The sequence below is a fragment of the Episyrphus balteatus genome, chromosome 1, assembly GCF_945859705.1.
Source record: "Episyrphus balteatus chromosome 1, idEpiBalt1.1, whole genome shotgun sequence".
Taxonomy (NCBI): Eukaryota; Metazoa; Arthropoda; class Insecta; order Diptera; family Syrphidae; genus Episyrphus; species Episyrphus balteatus.
The window spans coordinates 163,873,354-163,896,210 of record NC_079134.1 but is presented as its reverse complement, the minus strand read 5'-3'; the positions used below and the strand labels follow the sequence as shown (position 1 = coordinate 163,896,210).

Genomic DNA, 22,857 nt, shown 5'->3' with positions numbered 1-22,857 from the left:
GCTATAAAGGCTTTCCTAAATCCAACGATGATCCTTGGTCCGTTTCATTTTTTGGCCAAAAAACGCACGTCACACATCGACTATTATTTATTTTCCGTGCCAAACTAATTTTGACATAACTCATATTTTTTTAGCCGCAAAAATTCTTTGGATTACATTTTTCAGGAGGCGAAATCAAATTAATCTCTAATGAGAGCTTTTTTTTGACGTAAACACACACATTTTGGAGTATGTAAACACGATTTGGGCTCAATATATTCACATATAAGCTGAGTTTACTTTGGGAATATTTATCTACTACTTAAGGGCCTGGCTACACAGTGTTGTGTTCAATCACGTTCCAATTCACATTTTCTAGAAACAAACGTCAAAAGGAGGAAAATCCTCACCGCTCTTGCCTACAACCTGATGGTTAGACGCTTGAAAAATCACACTTTAAACGACTTTTTCAATTCAGAAAAAGTAGTTTTAAGTACTTAGCAGTAGATAAATGTTCCAAAATTAACGCATCTATTATTTGTTTGTTTTGGGCGCACCAAAACGGACCTCTTTTGTAGTATTTCGGTGTGGTAGTACCTTAAATTAACAGTACACATAATAAGGTAATATATTCCGAAAAATGTCAAAATTTCTTTGTCCAAAAATTGGCACCAATCTGTCAGGCCAGCCTTTAATTTTTATATTTCATACGCAGTAAACAGGAAATTTGTTTTAATTTATAAAATGTCATTTGAAAAAATTATAAATTGAAAAATAACAAATTTCCTGCTTGTTTCGTCTCGGAAAATAGTAAATAAATAAAATTTTGTGCGTTTTTCGTCGGTAATTTACTGGTTGAACAGAATGAAAATTCGCTTGTAGCAAAGAAAAACGTCGTGGTACAAGATGTCAAATAAATTCGCTCAAAATGTAGAAAAGATGAACAGAATTATGTGGCGTACAAAAATGTCAATTGCCTTGAAAAAAAAAAATTTTAACTGAGTAACCACATTAGAAACGTCAAAAGTCATTCCGCTTGTAGCTTGAAGTAAAAGTGGACTCGACTTGTACCACAGCGAATTTCCTTGCCACAGCCACAGCTACGTATTCTGGCACCAATATACTAATTTCATACTTTTTAACTTTGACAGCGACACAAGACACAAGCCACAGACACACATTCTGGTCTACCAGTTAAACAATTAAGAATTATGGTAGTTTACATTGGTCACCAAATTGTCATGTTTTGACAATTTGGCGACCAATGTCAGTTCGGAATATATATTACCTTTTTATGTGTACTGTGCCTTAAATTACTATTTTAAAAAAAAGTATACTTTTAGTCCGTACTGTACTTATAAAATCACGCAATTGCTGAACACACCCCTTAATCAGCTGTTCCTTCATTTGACTTTTGATTTTTGACATTTCACAAATTTTATATGTTTTTCAAAGGATTTTGGAAAATCACCAAATCCACACGAAGTTTCCTCATAAATTTTTCCCCAAAAACTATTAAAAAACCCATCCTATTAAATATGTTGCTCTTACGTAGTCCTCCCATCCTAACTAAATTAGCACGTAATTTCCACAAAATTGCTCTAACTCAACCGAATATATTAAATCAACAAGTCGAAAAAGTCGATCCATATTCCAAAATAAAAATCAATTCACAAATCAATGTAAAAATACGTCCATACAATGTTTTGGAATGCCAAGATTCCAATTTGCTTCGTGCAACAATACGAAGTGCTGTCGATGGCAAACCATCAAAAGCTCAATTGGATGTAAAAATTAAAAATAAAAATGTTGAAATTACAAGTAAAACAACATCCACCGGCAAAGAAGCTGAAGAGCTTGTTTGTCTGTTGGAGGTACCAATTAGAGCTGATCTTTTAATCGATACCGAATCAGAAGTTAGCATTGCTGACATGTATTGTGAAGAATTGAATGTTATTTCAAATAAAAATATTGACACAAAGAATGTAAGAAGCACTACGGTTGACTTGTTTTCCAAAAATGGAAATATCAATTGCAATGGATTGCTTCTGGGACAAAAGATCAATATTAAAACTAATACCAATGGGGTATGTTGTCTTTTATTTTGATGACTTTGAATATTTATCCAAATATCTTGGTTTTTTCTATATTATTTATTATTTTATTATTATTTTAAATAACTGAAATTTTGTTTTAACTAAACTAAAAGTCTTTACATAACGCTTAATTTTTAATGGGTTTAAATTAGTGATGGGAACTATCAAATGATTTGAAATATCGATAGTTAGTAACTGAATTATTTGAACTATCGAATACTTCATTCATTCATTCATTCAATTATTCATTCGAATAAAAACTATCGAATAAAACTATCGAATAAACTATCGGATAAAAACTATTGAATAAACTATCGAATAAAATCTATCGTATAAAAAAACTATTCGAATGAGAAAACTATCGTATAAAAAAACTATTTGAATGAAAAAACTATCGAATAAAAACTATCGAATGAAAAAATTGTCGAATGAAAAAACTATTCGAATGAAAATAGTAACTAAATGAATGAATAAATGATTTCGAACTATCGAATGAATGAATAATTTACAACTATCGACAGTTTGATAGTTTTTATTCATTAAGCGGCCCATAGACACCACACTTGTGTGCACACTTGTGCGGAAATGTGTGATGTGTGTGGGCTAGATTGGACACCAATTTTCGGTGTGAGACACGGAGCGAGTAAAATCAAAAGATTTTGATTTTTTTGTGTCGGTGTCTCAATCGGTGTGATGTCTATGGAGATGCGCGCACACAATTACTATGTTGTTGCATCTAAATTGTTGTTGAGTGCAAAGCGGTGGAGGTTTTTTTTTCCAATAAAATGCTTATTCGTGTTTGCGAATACTGCTGATTTTTCCTTTTTGAGATCTCTTGTGTGTACAATTTGGTGTGGCGTGTGTGGCGAAATCCAACACCGTTTTCAGTACACCGGTGTGCACACAAGTGTGGTGTCTATGGGCCGCTTTAGTTTCCCTCACTATTAGTAACTTTAGTAATATGATTTAGTACAAGTATTGAATAAAGAACAAAAACCCCTGAAGAAGTGAGGAATTCTTACGAAACGTTGTGTGAAAGAGTGGAATAAAGTCTTTTATTTATTCGCATTCAAAAACCAAAAAGACCAAAAGAGCCTAGTAAAACAAAATTTATTAAGTAATTTATTTTTGTTTTAGCTAACCTGAACGCCCTATTTGCATCTTTATATTATTTTTGCAATTGTTCATCTACATTTTGTTAAATAGTAAACACTTTCTTTAAACATAATATGAAAACACCTTAGGTCTGTTTAATGAAACAAATCTAGGACAGAACAGACCAGAGCAGCACAAGTTTGTAAATACTGTGAGAACAAGAAAGAACAAAAAAGTTCAACTTCGTATTTAACAAGATTGAAAGTTCGCTGCCTGAAAACTATAATGTTCTATGTTTCAAAAAAATGTTTCGAGAAAATCGACTACAAAGTTTGGAGTATCTGAATTTCACTCTTTATTTATATATTTTAGCATGAAAATTGAAAATTAACTACCGTAGCTGGGTAATCTATCGAGTCAAATGCTACAATTTCTTTTTTGATGTTGGAAATCTGTTTAATTAATTTTTTTCTGTTTTGACATAGAACATTTATTTGATTTCCTTGCATTGTTCTATGTTCAACATACAACATTATAGTAATGAGCACGGTATATGAAACTAACCAACTTACAGTCAAGACAAACAATATTTTTGGAGTAATTAGACCAGTTAGACTATCAGAAAAATAAATGTCAGTACAAAAAAAAACTTTTATTCCTAGGAATAGGCTCTAACTGAGGTTTATCTGACTATTGAAAATTTGGCCCCAAAATAAATGATTTACTAGCACTTTAAATATTCCCGTAATTTTTTTTTTGTTATTAATAAAAAATTCTTAAGAAATTCGCTTTTTTCAATCTTATTTTCTCTTGTTTTTATAACAATCCAACAAACAGATCACAATTGACACTTTTCACTCACTTGCTCTATCCCAAAAGTAGGAGCAGAAAAACTTGAACTTTTCTTTGATGAACAACTTCATGGAACATAAAATGACAGATTTATGAAACACAAAAACTTTTACTTTTCGGATCTTTTCTGTTCTTTTCTGTGCGAATCAGATTCATTAAACAGACCTTTAGTGAATCTGGCAGATGGCATTGCCACCGCCAAAACACTTTTATTACCAAATTTATATTCCAATCAAATGTAATCGAAACTATTGTATTTAACAATTTTAAGTAATAAAAAATCATCTATCATTTTTGTTTTTTCTAGTCAATTTTCTTAGACAAACTTCAGGGTGACTCAATCAATTGCCACACAATTGATGGCAACATTAAAACCAACTCTTGTTATGTAGAGTCTTCAAAGTTCACAACCGATAATGGAACATTGGATTTGAAAAATATCCACAAGACCTCGGAAGTCTGTGTCAATAAAATGGGAGACCTTTTCATGAGTAAGTGTAAATCCACCATTCCCTTCTAAAGATTTTAAAATTTACTTTCTTCCAATTAATAGCTGGTGTTCATGGAAACATTCAAATTAAATGTAACGGTGGTGGCAATGTCAACGTTCAATTATCTGAAATTGTTGGTAACAACAAAATTGTCACCCAAACAGAAGACAATGTTATTATAAACATTTCCGATCAAATTGAAGAGACTTCATTTATTGAAGCCACCTCGAAGAAATTCACTTTGGACGAATCTCTTTCGCATTTATCTGATTGTATTGAAAATGATAATCATTTCCGAATGAGCAAGGAACAGGACAATTGCAACAAGTTGGTAATTGAATCGAAGGGGAATTTAATTTTGGGCAAACTCTCTTGGGCTGATAGCATGAAAATAGCAATGGGATTGAAAGAAATATGATTGTTGGTTGTTGTTAGATGCTTGGAGGGTTATGTAAAAGTGATTTATTTATTTTCTTGCAATAAGATGTTTTAACTACTAACTTGTTTTACACACAATCAAAAGTTCAAAAAAAAAAAAAAAAGTAATTAAAAGCTTCTGTTACAGAAAAACAAAGAAATATTAGCTATCAATTTTATTTTCAGTGGAGAAGAAGTTGATGTCATAAGTATATCGTTAGATGGTGAAATAGCCAGAGTGGTGACGTAACAACTTTGTTTGTTTGGAAATTTGAAATCAAGGCTAAGTTTTGAGTAATCATAATTATTTATAGTTAAATTACTTAATTTTTTATGTTTTTCTAACGTTAACCAATGAAATCTTTTTTTTTTTGGAAACCTAAGCATAGATTGTATATAAAAAAGAAAAAAATCGATATCGGTGTTTCTAATGAGGACTTTTGACGAGTCGATTTTTGCCGTGCGGCGAAGCTTTTCGACTCGTGTGAACGTAAGTCGCAGGCGACTGAAGTGTCAATCCCTATAGAAAAATCCTAGTCGAACGACATTTCGTGCGGCTAAAATCGACTCGTAAAAAGTGGACATAAGGAAAACTTAAATAGAGGGATGCTATAGCAGGAGTTCGGAAGTTTTACCAGAAGGTAGAAATAACATCTCAAGGTTATAAACCTAAAACTGAAGAACTACAAAGACGAACAAAGAAACATTTTAGTAGAGTCGCAAGCGATGCTGAAAAGTTGGAGAAAGAACTTATGCTATTTTTTACAATGGCGATGACGAAACCAACTTCGCCTGTAGTCAGACTCACCATTCAATGTGAATTCAAATCGAGGAGAGTAATATTCGTGCTTAAGTTCAAGGCGACCAGATTTGACCTCTTGAATAGTATATTAGGACAAACTTCTTAATATGCTCAAGGACATTAGACCTGCATGCGACTTCTTTAAAATCATCCTTGAAAGAATAATACAGAAAACCAACTTCAACAGCAGAGGCACCATCTTTCAAAAGTCCATCCAGCTGCTGAGGATATTAAATACTAAGAGTGATGTCAGTGATGCTTTTGTGAACATCGAAGCGGAAGCAAAGCGGTTAACTGATGGAACAGAATGCCAATTCACTTGTAGCTAAGAAAACCGCCATGATGGATTCAAACCCGCAACTCCACAAAATAAATGCTGGTGTGCCCCATTTCTCTGTTCTGCCTCCGACTTTCTTTCTCATTGTTATAAATGATATTCTTTCTGAACCCCATCTCGCTATTTTAAAATCTGAATACGGAGCAGGCTATTATAATGTGTTCTTCGACTAGTTTTATCTTGACGACCATTGATTCCATTTACAAAATTCTTCCGTCGCCTGTTTCACCTGTTGTTGGGAGAATTTTTAGGAACACTTTTTTCGGGGGTAATAAGTACCGATATCCGACAATTTTTGACCTTATGAGATAAATTTCCTAGCTGTAAAACCATCCATTACACGTCAAGGCCCAAACTAGTACCTACTCTATAAAAAAAAAATTCCCTTCAATTTTTTTGGTATGTATGTCTGAAGATGGCTCAAGAGGTTCTGGTAGTTTACAAAACAAATAATTCGCATTACAAATAGTGTTCATGTTAAACAAAAAAAAAAAAAATACATCACAAATTTACAACTTTTAAAGCTTGATATTTTTATTCAATTTCCATAAATCCATCGGCATTAGTCAAGTGCACTTTCTCCTTTTTCGATCCTTCTTCCACAATAAAATTGGGTCCAATAAGGCAATTTTTCAGAACTGATCCTTTCTTCACGACAGCTTTGTTGCAAATAATAGATCCATCAATGTTACATCTAAAAAGCAAACAAAATTTCCATTAACCTTTAGAAAATCCAGATTCCATATTTTAAAACTTACCCCTCTTCAACTATAGCATTTGCCATAATAACCGAATTTGTAACAATATTTTTTGGATTAATCAAACAATTTGGACCAAAAACACTCGAACTAAGTGAAGTCTTCTCCGAAAGTTTAGCATTATCAGCAGCAGCAATTTCTTTTGCTTGTGTTGAATTAACAATGGCCGTTGGTGAGATTAAAGAAAATGTATTAGTTTTGTCTTTGAAAAGTTGTGGCCAAACTGATGGAAGCTGAAAACAAAAATATTGTATTAAGTGAATGGTGTTAGAAGTTATGTTTCCATCTTACTTTTCGATTCATAGCAAAGTAACTAAGAGTTGTGTTAACACGAACACCAATTGTTTCCTTAGGTGCTTCAATGGCATAACAACGAATTAAATCACCCTGGTAAGGTTCTTTCAGGCGAGAATCATTAAATAATGATGTCTTGATTATTTGTTGCTCCAAATCTGTGCAGGGAACGTACTGAAAGGGAAAGTTTTATTAAGGAACAACAAAACGTCTACAAAATTGTATTCTTTCTTACATGGAAGATATCGTCTTCAGGTTTCATGTTAACACCTACTTCTGATTGTGCTTCAATCGGGGCCGACTGTTGTGTCCTGGACATTTGTTTCTTGATAATGTAAGGAAGAAACTCACCTTTCAGGGTTGAGAAATTTTCTTTCTAAAAAGAAGAAAGTTCTTCGAATGAAAACAATGCTCGGAAGAAAGTAGGGCAATTCCATGGTAATTCACGTTACATTCACAAAAATTTCCAATGCATAAACAGATTTTTTTTTTGTACTTTTATACATAAATTGATCAGAAAATACTGTCCATAAATGTAGCATACCTATTACTTTCATAGTTAAGTAAAACATTTTCTTTATGTTAAGCATTTGCAAAGAAAAAATAAAAGTCTGTTGGTAACTCACGTTACAATAACAATGGTCAACAAAATTGAACTTTTTTTGACATCAATATATTCTTTTCTGAACACGAATCTGAAGTCAGAAAAATTTGATTGGCCTACGTTTTTGAAATATTAACGTTATAAAATGCTCAAAATTCTAATTTTGTTGGTTTTCGAGGCTATATTTTTATGTGAGGCAATTCATTAAAAACTTCTTTGTAACGGTGCCTATTTTCGTCTTCCAAATACTATTATACCTAATCTTTCCGATATCTCTTTTATTGCCCGAGATATCTTAAGTTTAAGTTAATAAGTAAAAAAAAACTTAACTTCATCTAAAGTTTAAGTCACTGGTCAACAAGATTTTTGGCACAAGAACCAAACAAATTATATTTTTATGAAGGTTTGGGTTGGTGAACTCGAATCCCAAATCAAAATAATTCTATTTGCCTCTGTTTTTGAAATAATATCCGTTATGAAAAAACTTTTTTTTTGCATATTACAACATTAATATTTCAAGAACGGAGGCTAATAGATTTTTTTTAAATTTAGGATTCAAGTTCAGCACCCCAAAAACCTTTAGAAAAGTATATTTTGGTTCTTGTGGCAAAAAAAAAAAAAACATTTTAATTTGGTTGACCAGTGCTGTTTTTGAGCCAAAGACTTATTTAATCTTAAGATATCTCGAGTAATAAAAAAAGATATCGAAAAGATTTAAAGAGTTTTTGGAAAAAAAAAAAAAATAGTTATTACTGGCAATGTTACAAATTTGTTTGTAATGAATTACAAACAATTTTAGCGATTTTATAACGGTAATATCTCAAGAACGGAGGCCAATCAAACTTTTCTGACTTCGAATTCGTGTTCAGCACCTCAAAAACGTATATTTTGATTCTTGTGGCAAAAAACCTTGTTGACCAGTGTATTCGGACACGAGTTTTAAAAGTTCGACAGTATGAAGTTTTTCTGTGAAATAGAGAATCTTAATTTGTTTTTAATGAAGATTCCAAACATACAATTTTACAAGCTTTTAAAATTAGTGACAAAAACAAACATTTGTTCAATATTTTGAGGAAAAATTTGAAAATATTTTGGTAACTCACGGTAAATTAATTTAGAAACTCATGTTACCTACCATTTGCTGTGCAAAATAAAGAATACACGGTTGTTCTAATATTCTCCCGAATTTGAAAACGGAAACAAAAATTGAATTCGTACCAATTGAAAAAGGTTGTTCTGATTTCCATTCCACTTTTTTGTTGGAGAATATTGTTTTCCGGTAGCAAATTGCTAACCGAATTGAAAACGGAAAAAATTTGTCGGATTGTAAGCCCGTTCTTTTTTTTGAAACACCTATGAATTCGGAACAGCTAAAATTTGAAAACGCGAGAAAATAGAATTGGAACAGAAATCAGAACATCCGTGATAGATGCATTTTTATTTAAGTAATTTTAAAATCGAATATTGTGTAATGAAGCTTGCTTAAATGTTAATTTATTTAAGCAATTGCAAGGCTATATTGTCATCGTCACTATTAAATTCATTTTGTTTTCTGTGGGCTTATTTTTCCTTCAAGTTCATGACAAATTCCTCTGTAGTTGAAAATTGTATGCTTTAATATGCTTTTAGATTATTTATACTCCCTGAATTAAATTTCTAGCTATAAGGGAATAGGTATAACAAAGAATCTTTTCTTGCAATTTGCATAAAGAGTTGCAATTTGTAAATAGTAATTTGCTATTGGAAAAAGTCTGCATAATTTGTTCAAAATTCGTGTCCAATTTTTCATGGAATTACCCAGAAGTTATCGGAACTTACCCTTTTCAAGAAATCAAGAACCCACTTCTTCATCACATAAATATGAGAATCAACTAATCTACTAAAGATTGTCATTTTCCCATACTTCCTCATAAGATGTCCATTGATATTCATGACTTCTTCAAAGTCACTAGTGGAAGCTAAAAATAAGAGACGATTGCAATTGGGATGGATTCCAATCAAGTCTCTTTCTGGCTTGTGTTTGTTTTTCGGGCCTGGAACGACAACATCGTTTTCAAAGCCACTCTTGAACAAAAGAGCTGCCACAGAAGCGTCATGCTGACGAAACTTGTTTATGAGGGGATAGAGGCATACGTTGGTGATGACATCGCAAGATATTACGATGAAATCTGATTTGATTCTAAAATATCATTTTAAAGTAATGACAACAAAAAAGTATTAGAATAATATTGACTCACTTATCGTGAATATATCTCAAACTATCAGCAGTTCCGAAATCACTGTCTTCTGAAATTGTTGCAAAATCAAGTTTCATTTTGAGAGGAGTCTTTTCTAGAGCTTGTTGAATTTCGGATTTTTGATGTTCCAAGACAATTACAATTGCATCTGTTAAATATTATAAATAATTCAATATAAAACTAATTTGTTGGCATATAATTTTGGCAAAAAGATTAACCTTGAAAATTGTGTTGTTGGAGCATATTTAAAGGATACCATAATAATGGATATGGTCCAACTGGTAATAGACATTTTGGATAGTCTCCTGTTAATTCTGGCAATCTTGTTCCCCTGCCAGCAGCAAGAACAACAGCTTGGAATTCTTGAGAAACCATAATTTATATTAAATTCTAGGGATTTTTAGAAAAAAATCAAATTAAATGTGCCTTTCGAATTGTGAAATGTGAAAACTACACACGAAGAGAAATATTTTACGTCAACGATTTTTGTTTGGGTTGTCAAAATTGACGTTTTTAGCTGTCAAATTTTATAGAGTATCGATAGAGACTCGTTTTAAAAATAAAAATAATAAAAAATAGGGTGCTGTTTGATTTGAAAATAAAATAATAATCGCATCATTTTTGTTCGCTGCTGTTGCGAAATAAAAAAATCTCATGCGGATTCCGCACAACGAGTTCAATTAATGAAAAATGATTTTTTTTTCTAGGTTTCCTTCTACAATGCTAGTTAATGTGGGCTAAAATGTGAAAAAGTTCAAATTGAAAATTTTGAAACTTATTTTTTGATAGTTTTTCTGAATGGGAAACTTTAAAAAAAAAAAACTCACAAAAAACTTAGATTTTGGTTTAAAAAACATTTTGTATTCTATTTTTCACAAACCAATGACGGTAGCGGACAAAAATACAATTTAAGCCTTAACTGAATTGAACTAAAAAGTGAAAAAGTACAAAAGTGAAAATTTTCAAACGTAAGTTTTTAAAAGTTTTCCAAGTTGCTAAAATGTTAAAGATTTTTATATAGAAATTTGGTTCAATGCATGTATATTAAAACAAAAAATAATTCAAAAAATAGTTTTTCAAATTAAAACTAACAGTCAATCTTTCAATTCAATTGGTTTCTCTCTGAGAGTTACCACATTACTTTAAATAGGTTTCGGTTAAGGTTTGAGATTTATTTTTAAGAATAAAAAATATAGGTTATCGGTTGAGATTTATTTTTATTTTTTTTTACATATCTCGCAATGGTTGAGATTTTTACGAAAAAAAAATGCTAAAGGTCAACCTTTAACAAATTCCGCTGAAAATAAATCAAAAATGGTTAATTCAAAGGAAAATGTCGAATATATCAAAAATGTCTTTCTTTTGAAAAATTAAATATGAAAGGTTGTTTTTTCTTAGTTTAAGTATTAAGTTCAACTAATAATAGACTCTTAAGGTTCTTTGACCCAAAATTATCTCTCTTTTCGCCTAAAATATAAATAAATCTATGAAAATGTCCTTTACACTGTGATTTTGAGTCCCTGCGCAGCGCTGGGCCGACAAGCACAACCAATGCAATTTTGAATATTTCTGGAGACCTATGTTCTAATTGATACATTTGCAGATGAGATTTATTTTTTTTCTCTCAGCGATAAATGTCACTGGTTGACCGAAACATAAAAAAATACAAAATAAAGGTTTCTCTCAGACCTTGACTTTTTTTTTTTTTTTTTTAAATAAAGGTTATTTTATGACCTTTATACTACGTTTCCACCTACCCTCTAAATCTCGAGATTTATTCTCAATATACTTCGCTAAATCGGGGATTTATGTTCACATACCCTAAATCCCCTATATTAACCTTCCCTCAGTCCGAGATTTAGAATAAATCTCGAGATTTATTCTAAATCTACTTAGCTAAATCTCGGATTTAGGGTAGGTGGAAACATAGTATTATAGAAAATAGGAGTTATTACAGAACCTTTCAAAAGGTTGAGATTTATTTCTGATCTCTGAAAACTACATTTGAAATCAAATTGAACTCCAAAAACAGTATGCAATTGATTTATTTTTTTAAGATGCATTTAAAAAAAAACTTCAAAATCGTTATATCCTATTTTCTTAATTTTATAGAAAATTAATATTTTTTGGGAAAAAAGTTTTAAAATAAATTATGTAGAAGTCACTAATTAACATCTTTAACCAAAATTTCAAAAAATTCCATATCCCGTTTTCGAAAATCGATTTTTCAAAACAAAATTTTCAATTTGTTTTTTAAATTAAAAAACTATTTTTTTTTCAAAATTATATTTCTGATTAAGCCTTTACTACATTGGCCACCTTTTGCAATAGTACAAAAGTGAAAATATTTTTTTCTCGCTAGAGCGCAATTTGTTTTTAAAAAAAGAGTACACAAATTGTTTTTTAGACCAAAAAATGCAGAAACATCATTTGTTTTAATTTTTCATACAAAAATGCGTTTGAAAATTCTCACTTTTGTCATTTTTCACTTTTTAGATTAATGTAGTTAAAGCTTTTTTTTCAACTCGTTTTGTGATAGTTTTTCCCACCGCTAAACTTAAATTAATGATGCAGAGAGTTTATTTTTTGGTTTCAAAAGCAATTTTAAACAAATAGCACTTAAAAGAAATAAAAAATGTTTTCTTTTGTAAATTTTCCACTTTTGGCAAAAAGTGGCTATTGTAGTTATACCTTTATATTAAAAAATATATAAATTTCTCTAAAATTGAATTTAAATTTGGCAGAACATTAAATTTTAAAAAACGGTTCTATGGTTCTAGGTACCGTTAGTAAATGATTTTCGAAAAAAAAATTTTTCATTGAAAGATGGACTTTATGTAAAAACTAACATTTAATTTTTTTTAACAAAATCGTTACAGCCGATTTCGATAAAATAAAACTCTTCCGAAGTTTGTAGGTATTTTACAGGTACCGTTTTGGTCCAAAAAAAATAATTCCAAGTACCAAGTTTGATGACAATCGGTTCATTCCTTTAGGCCAGGCTTGTCAAACTCAATGGCATTCATGGGCCAAAATAGCAGGATCTAAATTTCTATAGGCCGCAAAAAAAAGAAATCATTAGAATTTTTATAAAACAGATTTATTTTTATAAAAGAACAAGAACAATATGTAGTAATATTAATGATTTCTGCCTGATACTTGGCATCTCTTTTCTGTACCATCTTCTCTACTTTTTTAGAAGTTATTACTTTTAAAACAGACCCAAGGTGTAGATCTGTTATTCTGGATTTAACAGGTGACTCATTTCGATTCATAAGTGAAAACTGCTGCTAGCATCGATAAGTTAGTGCTTCCAATCATACAAATGATTTCATATGCCAATTTTCGAGTGTTCTCAAATCTGCTTGATAGATACTTGTAAAATTCAGGCATCCCAGCTTCGAATTTGGATCTTTAAACGGAGCCACATTGGATTCCAATTAGCTCCATTTGCAAATGATTACGTACTGATTCTATATTATTATAAACCCGTCTCAAAAAGAGATTAAAAAAGGATGGATTTTTCGGGAAAAAGTAGCGAATTTTTTTCATTGGTGTTCATTTAAGAAAAAAGTAGCGACTGCAAGTCGACTTTAAATCGAATTTTTTGTTGTTTGGAAGTCGACTTAAATCTTTGTACAAATTGTACAAATAAACAAATTCAGAGCTTATTCCCGAAAATTCACTTAGGATGAAACAAATCGTATGGAACTTTTTCACTGCTTTCCCATTGGTCAAACTTCACTCCAATACTAAATAGGTACAGCAAAAAAAAGCTTGTTTTCAATACAAAAAATGTTTGTTTACCTTTTCACCCATCAAGAACTCATATAAGCTGGAAATTCTCCATTGCGACATAGATCGCAAAACGTTAAAATCTCTGCAGTGAACATCGTGTTGAAATGGAGAAATTCAAAATAATTTTATTGGATTCCCCGGTTTGTTCGTGTTCATAAGATACATTTATATTTTATTTTTTAAACAAAAATTGAATGTAAAAATTGAAAATGCAAGTTGTACCTAAATTAAGCTTGGGCCGCACAAATATACGATGTGGGCCGCATGCGGCCCGCGGGCCGCAAGTTTGACATGCCTGCTTTAGGCTGTTGCTCCTAAAACATTACATATACAAACAGACAGACGGAACCCACTTTTTTTTGCATTCTCTATCATAGTAATGTCATGTCTGATTGTTATCTCATTTTTTTTTTGTACGAATGCATAACTTGATATTACCTACCAGTGGCGTAGATAGCTTTTTGCTAAGGGGGGGGGGGGGGGGATAGATCTAGTTAGCAAATTTTTATTTAAGTTTTGATAATGCTTCTTTGTATTGTTTTTATTCTCTTTAAATTGGAGAAAGTTCTTTCGGTAGTTGACGTAGAAACCAGCAGTGTAGTTAATATCTTTAATAAAATATAAATACCAGGACAACTTTTGCTTTCAATGAGTTCATAGAGGAAGTATTTTTCCTTCTGATCAAATATCTTTTCTGAGTTTTTAATTCTTCACACAGAGACTTTATTCGATCGGGCGTTAAAAATTACCTCGAAATCATGTAAAAAGGTTTCATTGCCTATACTATGATATGCAACAAATCGAGTGCAACACAGAAAAAGTCTTGTATCTACCCTTCCGGATGGAATACAAGGTGGCCCAATATCTCAAAATAACTCTTATATTGAGTATACCAACGATGTTAATTTCATGCTTTTATCACAAAGTGCACGATTTTGTTGCTAAGCCGCCTCACTAGAAGAAACCTTATTAATATCAACAATTAATAAGGTTTTTCCATAGAGATTTCTTATTATTTTCATGTACAAAATCTTTCAAAATTTTTTGTAAAAATTTCATATTTTTTCCAACTTGGTACTAGAACAAAAATTGTGACCAATATTTCTATAGTAAGTTGGAATAGGTGATCCCGTACATGATCGTATTTTTTTTATTAAAAAAACAAAACCGACTTCCATGGATCAAAACTGGGTTTTATGCTTTTCAATACCTTAAAAAAGAATTATCAAAATTGGTTCACTCGGTCCAAAGTTATGAGGTGACAAACACAAAAAAAAAAGTACAGACGAATTGAATAACTCCTCCTTTTTGGAAGTCGGTAGAACAATTAGGAAATCCCGATTGTTTAAATAATATTTCCTTCTTGGATGAAAACTATAAGGAAATCTTATAGTTTTTGTTCTATTTTATGTAGTCTAGTTTTTGGTAAAACTCAACAGTTTCATTAAATTTTTTAGCTGCTTTGTCTATTTCAGACGAAGAATACTTAGAAAGAACCGGAAACCCTTCTAGTGTGTTTTCATGCTTTGTACATTTTTCTCCAACGCCCATTACATAGAAATCGAGAAAAAGATTGAAAACAGTAACACGAAAATATTCTTAACTGTACTTTGAACCGAAGGGTTCGAACGATTCTTTTGTCGCTTCACTATTCTCTTATGTTTAACGCCTATGTAGACCAGTGCCAATAATTTTTGAAAATAAAAAAATTATTAGCAGCATATGGGTGGTGGAAAAATCTAGGATAAATGTTATATGAAAGGGGAAAAATAAATTGCCCACAAAAAAATTGGGGGAAAGGGGGTGGGTGGGCGAAAAAGTGGGGTGGGTGTCACAAATCATGGTTTTTTACGATTTCTGTTAAAACTAGACGTCCTATCGAAAAAATTCAAATGCAAAAGTTGTAGGTAATATAAATGTCTACAACTTTTACTCGAACAATTTTTTTCTATAACCTCAAAAATATTGGAAAAAATGCAAAAATACGATTTTTTGATTTTTTATTTTTATCTTTTACAAAAATGGTTGGATTTTAACAAAACTTGGTTAAAAACTACTTTGTTATGTTTTCTATCTATTAAAAATGTTTTTTGAGCAAAAAGTGAATTTTTGGATTTTTGACGAATTTAATTTGAAAAAATAGCCTATTTTTCAATCAAAAAAGTTACCGAAAAAATTTTTGATTTTTGAAAAGTTTGAAATAAAATTATTTAGATTAAAACCTATTATTTAAGATTGTGTGGAAAAACTATACTTTTGTTTTAGAAAATATTGAGAAAAATTGAAAAAAACAAAAAACCCATTTTAAAGATCGATTTTTCCGTAAATGACAGTAATATTAGCGAGAAATAATTTTCCATAGAAACTTAATTATACTTTTCTAATGGCCTTTGACCTTCTTAATTTGAATCTAGCATTAGAATAGCTCTAACGTGAAAAGTTTTTGAGATATTGAATTTTGAACGTCCAAAACACTATTTTTGTGATGTTTTGCATGGTAATATGTCAAAAACGTGATGTGATAGAATTTTTCTGACTTCGGATTCGAGCTCAGCGCACAAAAAACTATTAGAAAAATATACTTTGATTTCTATAAAAAAAAACTTTTTGACTAGTGAATTCGAACAGGGAAGAAAAAATCGAATGCCTTGTTAGAATTCACTAGTCAAAAAGTTTTTTTTTTATAGAAATCACAGTATATTTTTCTAATGGTTTTTTTGTGCGCTGAGCTCGAATCCGAAGTCAGAAAAATTCTATCACATCACGTTTTTGAGATATTTCCATGCAAAACATCACAAAAATAGTGTTTTGGACGTTCAAAATTCAATATCTCAAAAACTTTTCACGTCAGAGCTATTCTAATGCTAGATTCAAATTAAGAAGGTCAAAGGCCATTAGAAAAGTATAATTTAGTTTCTATGGAAAATTATTTCTCGCTAATATTACTGTCATTTACGGAAAAATCGATCTTTAAAATGGGTTTTTTGTTTTTTTCAATTTTTCTCAATATTTTCTAAAACAAAAGTATAGTTTTTCCACACAATCTTAAATAATAGGTTTTAATCTAAATAATTTTATTTCAAACTTTTCAAAAATCAAAAATTTTTTCGGTAACTTTTTTGATTGAAAAATAGGCTATTTTTTCAAATTAAATTCGTCAAAAATCCAAAAATTCACTTTTTGCTCAAAAAACATTTTTAATAGATAGAAAACATAACAAAGTAGTTTTTAACCAAGTTTTGTTAAAATCCAACCATTTTTGTAAAAGATAAAAATAAAAAATCAAAAAATCGTATTTTTGCATTTTTTCCAATATTTTTGAGGTTATAGAAAAAAATTGTTCGAGTAAAAGTTGTAGACATTTATATTACCTACAACTTTTGCATTTGAATTTTTTCGATAGGACGTCTAGTTTTGACAGAAATCGTAAAAAACCATGATTTGTGACACCCACCCCACTTTTTCGCCCACCCACCCCCTTTCCCCCAATTTTTTTGTGGGCAATTTACTTTTCCCCTTTCATATAACATTTATCCTAGATTTTTCCACCACCCATATGCTGCTAATAATTTGTTCAACTTTTGCCCTCTGAAAACCGGATTGGCACTGGTCTAATGTCAAGGATTTCAGCTAATTTTTCCCATATACAAGAAACTTTCGAAAATGAGTCGTCTTCTGCCCGTTTAATTTTTAGTTGATCCCTTAAATCTTTAGCGAGATCCATTGCTTGGACCAAGTCTAAATTCACTCTTTGAAACACCGACTTAATGGCAACAAAAGTTGGTAAACCATATTTATAACCTTTAAGCTAATCAAGAACTCGAAAACCATAGCGTTTTTTTCAAAGTGCGCTTTTCAACTTATTTATTCATGACTGTTTATACTGCACAATTATCGATCCCAATGGGGGGGGATATATCCCCCTGATCCCCCCCCTATCTACGCCACTGTTACCTACATATATCACAAGTAAAAATCAAGTAGAAAATCTGAATTTGAAAACCGCAATTTTCACTTGCGACAACATCTTATACAGGCAACGAAATTTTTGTATTTGAATTCTGGTCTCGTGTTCAAAAAAAATTGCAAATTATTTTTTGTATTTTTTTGTCATTAATAGCATTTTTTCACTATATAGACTAAATGAGAAAACTTCCCAAATTATCTCACTTAGAATGAAGTTTCCCATACGATTTGAAATTTCAATTGGGCTCTAGTGAAAACAGTTTTATAGTATTGGAATTTCGAGTTAAGACACCAGTCGACCAACGAATTTTACTTGTAAAGCTATGTCTTTGTATTTGTATTATTAATTAAAGGAACGCTACACTACACTTTTGCTTCAATTAAGAGTGATATAGATGCATTTTTACAGCGATGTATAACTTTATTCAATCCGGCAGATCAATAGATATGAAATTATGAAGATAGAGTTAACATATTCATTTTTTTATATAGTCAAAAAAGTACTCATACACCCGAGTGAACGTAATTAAGAATAATAAAAAAATTAATTAAAATAAGATACACAAAATTATAAAAAATAAATAAAACAATATTTTAGCCAGCCATAAACATTTTTTTCTTTGTTCTTGTAAAAAAAAATTTTTTTTACACATTTTGTGTCTCATTTTAATATTTATGATCAATTTGCTATACAGATAACATAGTCCAATCGGTCACTGATTGATGAAAAACAAAACATTTTATCTATTTATTGTTGAAATCTCCAAAAAGATAATAATTATGATTATAATTATTATATTAACCCATTAGAATGAAAGAGGTACCAATTTAAAGATAAAGAGTAATTATATTAAGAGAGTATTTGTGTGTACTTGTATATGTCGTTTTAGATAACCATTACTTTAACCACAAGAAAAGAGTCTTATGTCCAATTTATTCACTATGATCGTGTGTAATATGGTACACGGAGAAAAAATGTCACCTTAAAATAAGATGATGCGCACATTAAATTTCACCACCTTAAAATTTGAAGATATTCGCTTAAAATAGGTGATTCCACTTAAACTCAGTTAAATTTAAGTTGAACTTCAGCTTATTTTAATGTGAAAGTTCATCTTAAAAAAACCGACCAAAAATAAAAATTTTAAAATTATATAGTCACCTTTAGCTTTAGTTGCAGTTTATCATACTTATTTCCAACAGTGAGATAGCATGATAGTAAGGCACTCGTGTAGTAATCCAACAGTTGTAGGTTCGATCCCCGGTGGCTGACAGTTCTTTTTTTTTTAATTTGCGCATTCAAGAAATTAATGTGATTTGTCACCTTAATTTAAGGTGGAAGTCATCTTAGCAAAAAACCATGCAGAAATCCGATTAAACTAAGGTGGGATCCGCTTAATTCTATGTGGTCTGTTTTCTCCGTGTACCTTTAACTATATGAGCAAGCACGTACCACCCTCTAGTTAGTTATCTCTAGATAATAAACCCAACTATAAACATTTTAAAATTGTCACAAAAATACCTATGAATTTTTACTATTACGCAAAAAATATCTGTTATCAATATCATTCAACGTATTACTATAATCAAATCTTAAATTATATTTATTTCAAACAGTCCCACAAAACAAAAACAAATTGTGTTTGCATTTTCTTCTTCTTCTTATAATGATAGTTCAAAATGCATTAAAGCTTGCAACAAAACTCTTTTGAATCAGGAAAAGTACACTTAAGCATTTAATAGGAATCTCAAAAGTTGTTATTAAATTGAAATTTATTATAATTATTTTCCAGTTAAAGTTGCTTACTCATGGAGATAGCAAAATAGAGCTTTTATATGAGAAAAGTTGTTTGAAAGATCTAATCTATTTTTGCTAGCACTATACCGATGGTATCTCTTTGTTTGTGTTTGCTGAAATTCCTTATCAAAACATTTGACTATACTTGGAGTAGCACAATTTTTCAAAACCTTGAACTTCTGCGTCATTCTAATTAATTAACAACAATTCTATAGCATGTATCTAAGTATCTATAATTTGTTTGTTCTCTTTATCGATTGGTAAGAGATATCGGGGAAAAAAAATAAAAATAAACTTTGGCTAGTCATTCCACTTGACTAGAAACTACCCAACAGTTTGATTAAGCTTTCAGAAAGACAAAAGAGGTTTTTGAATAAACTTCACTGTGGTCATTGTTAGAAATGGCATCATCGACAAAAGTCACACTAAAGCAGGGTAGAGTTGTTGGTGGAACAGACACTCTACCAAATGGAAATTCCTATTATTTTTTCAAAGGAATTCCATACGCCGAACCACCAATAGGAAAATTAAGATTTAAAGTGAGTGCATGTGACCTGTGAAAAATTAATGAAACAAATTTTGAATTTTATTTAGGCTCCAGTTCCATTAAAAAGTTTTTCTGCACCTGAAATAGAATGTACAAAGGAGGGAAATATATGTTTCCATCGAGACAGGTTTACTGGAAAGTACTTAGGCTCAGAAGATTGTCTTTTTTTGAATGTTTATACTCCAAAAATCGATTCTAATGGAATATTACCTGTTATGGTTTATATACACGGAGGAGCTTTTGTAACAGGAAGCGGAAATAGTGACAAGTATGTCTTACAAACACTTAGTAATAAATTTTTTTTTGAGACTCTTCTGTGTATCTTTTAAGCTATAATCCTCTATATCTGATGCAGGAAAATGTTATTGTTGTCACAATGAACTATCGCCTTGGACCGCTAGGCTTTCTATCATTTCCCGAGGGTAATATACCCGGAAACGCTGGCCTTAAAGATCAAGTAAATACAATTTTCTTATCTTTGTTGAACAACTTATTAGAATATTTCCTCTTAGAGACTTGTACTGGAATGGGTTCAAGAGAATATATCCAAGTTTGGTGGAGATCAAAATAATGTAACACTCTTTGGTCAAAGTGCTGGAGCCATTAGTGCTCATTTCCATGTGTTGTCAGAAAGGTCAAAGAAGCTGTTTCACAAAGCAATCTTGCAAAGTGGTCTAGCCAATATGACATGGATGGTAGAAGATAGACCTTCTTTCAAAACAATTCAATTAGCTAAAATGCTTGGTTGTTCATCTGAAGACCCCATCGAAATAATAGACTTTTTACAGGAACATCAAGATCTGGAGAAATTTTTTGAACCTATATTCAAACCACCAAGTTTGGCAGATCTTGTTACGGGTTGTCCAGTGCCAGCAAAACCTGCAATTGAAGAAGACTCTCCAGAGGCTGTGTTTACAAAGCCTGTATTAGAATCTATGAACAATAAGAATTCCATTGATATTCCTCTTATTATTGGATGCGCTTCGGCAGATGGAACTGTTGTACTTCCCGCACTCATTGGAGCTCTAGATAAGCTGGAAAGTAATTTACGTTATTTCGTTCCAGGAGGTCATAAATATTTTGAAAAACTCAAAGACCTTGAACATGCCATCAAAGAATTTTATTTCAAAGAAAAGAACATAGACAAAACGACTCTGAATCAACTAAATGATCTTTTAACTGATTTCTTTTTTACAACTCCAATCAGAGAAACAGTAGAGCTACATTCAAGGAAACAACACAATTCACCATTGTATTTCTATAGATTTGACTTTGAAGGAGCCTTGAATTTACATAAGAAAAAGTATAAATTAGAAAATATTATCAAAGGTGCTGCTCATTGTGATGAATTGTACTATATTTTCCAAGCAAAAAGCTGCCCAGAGCCATGGAGTGAAAGAGAGAAGAAAATTGTAGAAGTTTTGTGTAAGATGTGGGCAAATTTCGCCAAGTATAGTAATCCAACATTGGGTTGTGAATGGATGGATGTTAAGAAAATTGAAGATGGTGAAGAATTTTTGCTGCCAACATTTGTAATAGGCGATACCAGGGGAATGGCTGAAAATCCTTGTGCGGAAAGAATGGATTTCTGGTGTAATTTGAAAAAGACTGCTCATAAACGACTAGCAGGTTTAACTGAATCATTTTAAGATTTGTTTTGTTCATATAGCTGATGTTCCCTTGTATTTGTAAGGTAATATGTATTACTATAATATTATGTATATTTTGTATGTTTATTTATAATCAACATAAAATATAATGTAAAGTGAAATTAGACCAGTTTTGTTTTTATATTTAAAATAGCGATCGGAACAGTTCGGAATGACTTCGATTTTGACGAATTTTGTTTCAATAATTTAATAATTTAAAATCTGTCAAATCGCATAAAATTTTAGGGCCAGTTGTACAAATATTTAATCCGTGGTTCAGCAACTTTTATCTTCTGAATTTGGTGGTAAAATTGATTTTTAGCACTGGTTCTAGGTCCATATAGGTTGAAATAACTAAATCCACTGCTAATCCGCCAAAGTCGGCGAGTTAAATTCCTGATCCGAGGTTGAACCACGTTTGTACAACTGGCCCTTAAAGTTTCCCATTTTAAATGGCGACTTTAAATTTAATGGAGAGTGAATAAACTGGCCCTTAGTGGAGTAACTAAAGCAAATTATTATAAAACGCGGCCGAACAGCTCCGATTTCGGTGATCTTTTTTTTCAAACGTTGCCGGTAATTAAAAATACTTTAACCTCTATAGGTTTAAAATTGCCGATGTTGCCGTATTGTTTTTTTTTTAATTAAAATTAATTTTTTTTAACAAAACCAATTAATTAAATGATACCAAAAGTTTATTTAGGCTCATGGGGGTAGGAGACAAAAAATATATGGGAGTAAGGGAAAATCTTCCGTCGTTTAAGCGATAGATGCAATTTTCTCACAAACTGACTTCAAACACAAACAAAAAATATTTTGAACACAACACCTACAATATTTAAAAACACATTTTTTTAAATCCAGAAGCTTATTCCTATCTGTAACATTTAAATCCACTAAATTTAATGAAAAGTTTTTGCAAAAAAATGTTGCTCAAAATCAGAATTTTGAAAAAAAATTTATGGTGTTTGGTCATAACAACATATAAGTCCATTTTATGAAAAATTGAATTGAGGATACAAAATGGGATATAAAATATAATATATAAGTAATACATTAATGATTTCTCGTACATTGGTTTATAAAAAGTATTACTGCAGTAAAATATTTGCTTTAACATCCAAAATCAAATATAAG

At 31.0% G+C, this 22,857-nt stretch overlaps 3 protein-coding genes across 3 annotated transcripts; 2 read left to right on the top strand and 1 right to left on the bottom strand.

The window, feature by feature from the left end:
* The first annotated feature begins 1,413 nt into the window (after positions 1 to 1,413).
* LOC129906763 (uncharacterized) lies at positions 1,414 to 5,066 on the top strand. The gene is made up of 3 exons (XM_055982664.1): positions 1,414 to 2,066; positions 4,330 to 4,513; positions 4,576 to 5,066. Exons 1-3 carry the CDS (start codon positions 1,422 to 1,424, stop codon positions 4,929 to 4,931), a joined length of 1,185 nt encoding a protein of 394 aa, XP_055838639.1. The 5' UTR covers positions 1,414 to 1,421; the 3' UTR covers positions 4,932 to 5,066.
* Positions 5,067 to 6,577: 1,511 nt separating this feature from the next.
* LOC129906484 (translation initiation factor eIF-2B subunit gamma) lies at positions 6,578 to 10,452 on the bottom strand. Its single transcript, XM_055982265.1, has 7 exons — positions 10,181 to 10,452; positions 9,963 to 10,110; positions 9,544 to 9,904; positions 7,357 to 7,497; positions 7,119 to 7,295; positions 6,828 to 7,060; positions 6,578 to 6,763 (listed from the first exon to the last, which is right to left on the bottom strand). Exons 1-7 carry the CDS (start codon positions 10,335 to 10,337, stop codon positions 6,604 to 6,606), a joined length of 1,377 nt encoding a protein of 458 aa, XP_055838240.1. The 5' UTR covers positions 10,338 to 10,452; the 3' UTR covers positions 6,578 to 6,603.
* Positions 10,453 to 19,648: 9,196 nt separating this feature from the next.
* LOC129921014 (juvenile hormone esterase-like) lies at positions 19,649 to 21,847 on the top strand. The gene is made up of 4 exons (XM_056002620.1): positions 19,649 to 20,063; positions 20,119 to 20,339; positions 20,402 to 20,528; positions 20,584 to 21,847. Exons 1-4 carry the CDS (start codon positions 19,926 to 19,928, stop codon positions 21,718 to 21,720), a joined length of 1,623 nt encoding a protein of 540 aa, XP_055858595.1. The 5' UTR covers positions 19,649 to 19,925; the 3' UTR covers positions 21,721 to 21,847.
* Positions 21,848 to 22,857: the final 1,010 nt, after the last annotated feature.

Coding starts and splice junctions, on each gene's coding strand:
- LOC129906763 (XM_055982664.1), top strand. CDS start 1,422: ATGTTTTTCAAAGGATTTTGGAAAATCACCAAATCCACACGAAGTTTC. Junction 2,067..4,329: donor TTAAAACTAATACCAATGGG/GTATGTTGTCTT, acceptor TGTTTTTTCTAG/TCAATTTTCTTAGACAAACT. Junction 4,514..4,575: donor AATGGGAGACCTTTTCATGA/GTAAGTGTAAAT, acceptor TCCAATTAATAG/CTGGTGTTCATGGAAACATT.
- LOC129906484 (XM_055982265.1), bottom strand. CDS start 10,337: ATGGTTTCTCAAGAATTCCAAGCTGTTGTTCTTGCTGCTGGCAGGGGA. Junction 7,498..9,543: donor TTCTTGATTTCTTGAAAAGG/GTAAGTTCCGAT, acceptor TCTTCTTTTTAG/AAAGAAAATTTCTCAACCCT. Junction 7,061..7,118: donor ACTTTGCTATGAATCGAAAA/GTAAGATGGAAA, acceptor TTTTGTTTTCAG/CTTCCATCAGTTTGGCCACA.
- LOC129921014 (XM_056002620.1), top strand. CDS start 19,926: ATGGCATCATCGACAAAAGTCACACTAAAGCAGGGTAGAGTTGTTGGT. Junction 20,064..20,118: donor TAGGAAAATTAAGATTTAAA/GTGAGTGCATGT, acceptor AATTTTATTTAG/GCTCCAGTTCCATTAAAAAG. Junction 20,340..20,401: donor GGAAGCGGAAATAGTGACAA/GTATGTCTTACA, acceptor GTATCTTTTAAG/CTATAATCCTCTATATCTGA.